The 697-nt window shown below is 55.1% G+C and overlaps 1 protein-coding gene across 1 annotated transcript in view; it reads left to right on the top strand.

Moving 5' to 3' along the window:
- The first annotated feature begins 484 nt into the window (after window positions 1–484).
- The window catches only part of LOC106818921 (inner centromere protein-like), a 5,524-nt gene continuing 5,311 nt past the window's right edge, over window positions 485–697 (top strand). The window contains exon 1 of the mRNA XM_014823589.1: window positions 485–616. Coding sequence (XP_014679075.1) covers window positions 497–616 — 120 coding nt within the window. The 5' untranslated portion in view covers window positions 485–496. The remainder of the gene's footprint in view (window positions 617–697) is intronic.

Raw genomic sequence — 697 nt, 5'->3', positions numbered from 1 at the left:
GAGAGAGTGAGGAGAGAGTGAAGAGAGAGTGAGGAGAGAGTGAGGGGAGAGTGAGGAGAGAGTGAGGAGAGAGTGAGGAGAGAGTGAAGAGAGAGTGAGGAGAGAGTGAGGGGAGAGTGAGGAGAGAGTGAAGAGATTGAAGAGAGAGTGAGGATAGAGTGAAGAGAGAGTGAGGAGAGAGCGAGGAGAGAGCGAGGAGAGAGCGAGGAGAGAGCGAGGAGAGAGCGAGGAGAGAGCGAGGAGAGAGCGAGGAGAGAGCGAGGAGAGAGTGAAGAGAGAGTGAAGAGAGTGAGGAGAGAGCGAGGAGAGAGTGAGGAGAGAGTGAGGAGAGAGCGAGGAGAGAGTGAAGAGAGAGTGAAGAGAGAGTGAAGAGAGAGTGAGGAGAGAGTGAAGAGAGAGCGAGGAGAGAGTGAAGAGAGAGTGAGGGGAGAGTGAGGAGAGAGTGAAGAGAGTACGTTATTATATCTCTGATTGCTCTCTCGTTCAGGAGGCACGCATGCAGAAGCTGAACTTGGAGTACCAGTTCCAGCGGAGGCTGGAGGAGCTCGGCAACGATGAGGATGAGGATGAGCCGTGGGATGCTGATGTCGAGGATAGGGATGCGCTAGAGAAGCAGGTATGCTGCTGCTGCTGCTGCTGCTGCTGCTGCTGCTCCCGTCACTACCTGCAAGCAACCGTCCGCCCAGTTACCCTACCA

This window comes from Priapulus caudatus, unplaced genomic scaffold (assembly GCF_000485595.1).
Source record: "Priapulus caudatus unplaced genomic scaffold, Priapulus_caudatus-5.0.1 Scaffold2648, whole genome shotgun sequence".
NCBI classification, from domain to species: domain Eukaryota; kingdom Metazoa; phylum Priapulida; class Priapulimorpha; order Priapulimorphida; family Priapulidae; genus Priapulus; species Priapulus caudatus.
The sequence above is the reverse complement of the archived record's forward strand: the minus strand, read 5'-3'. Positions and strand labels throughout refer to the sequence as shown.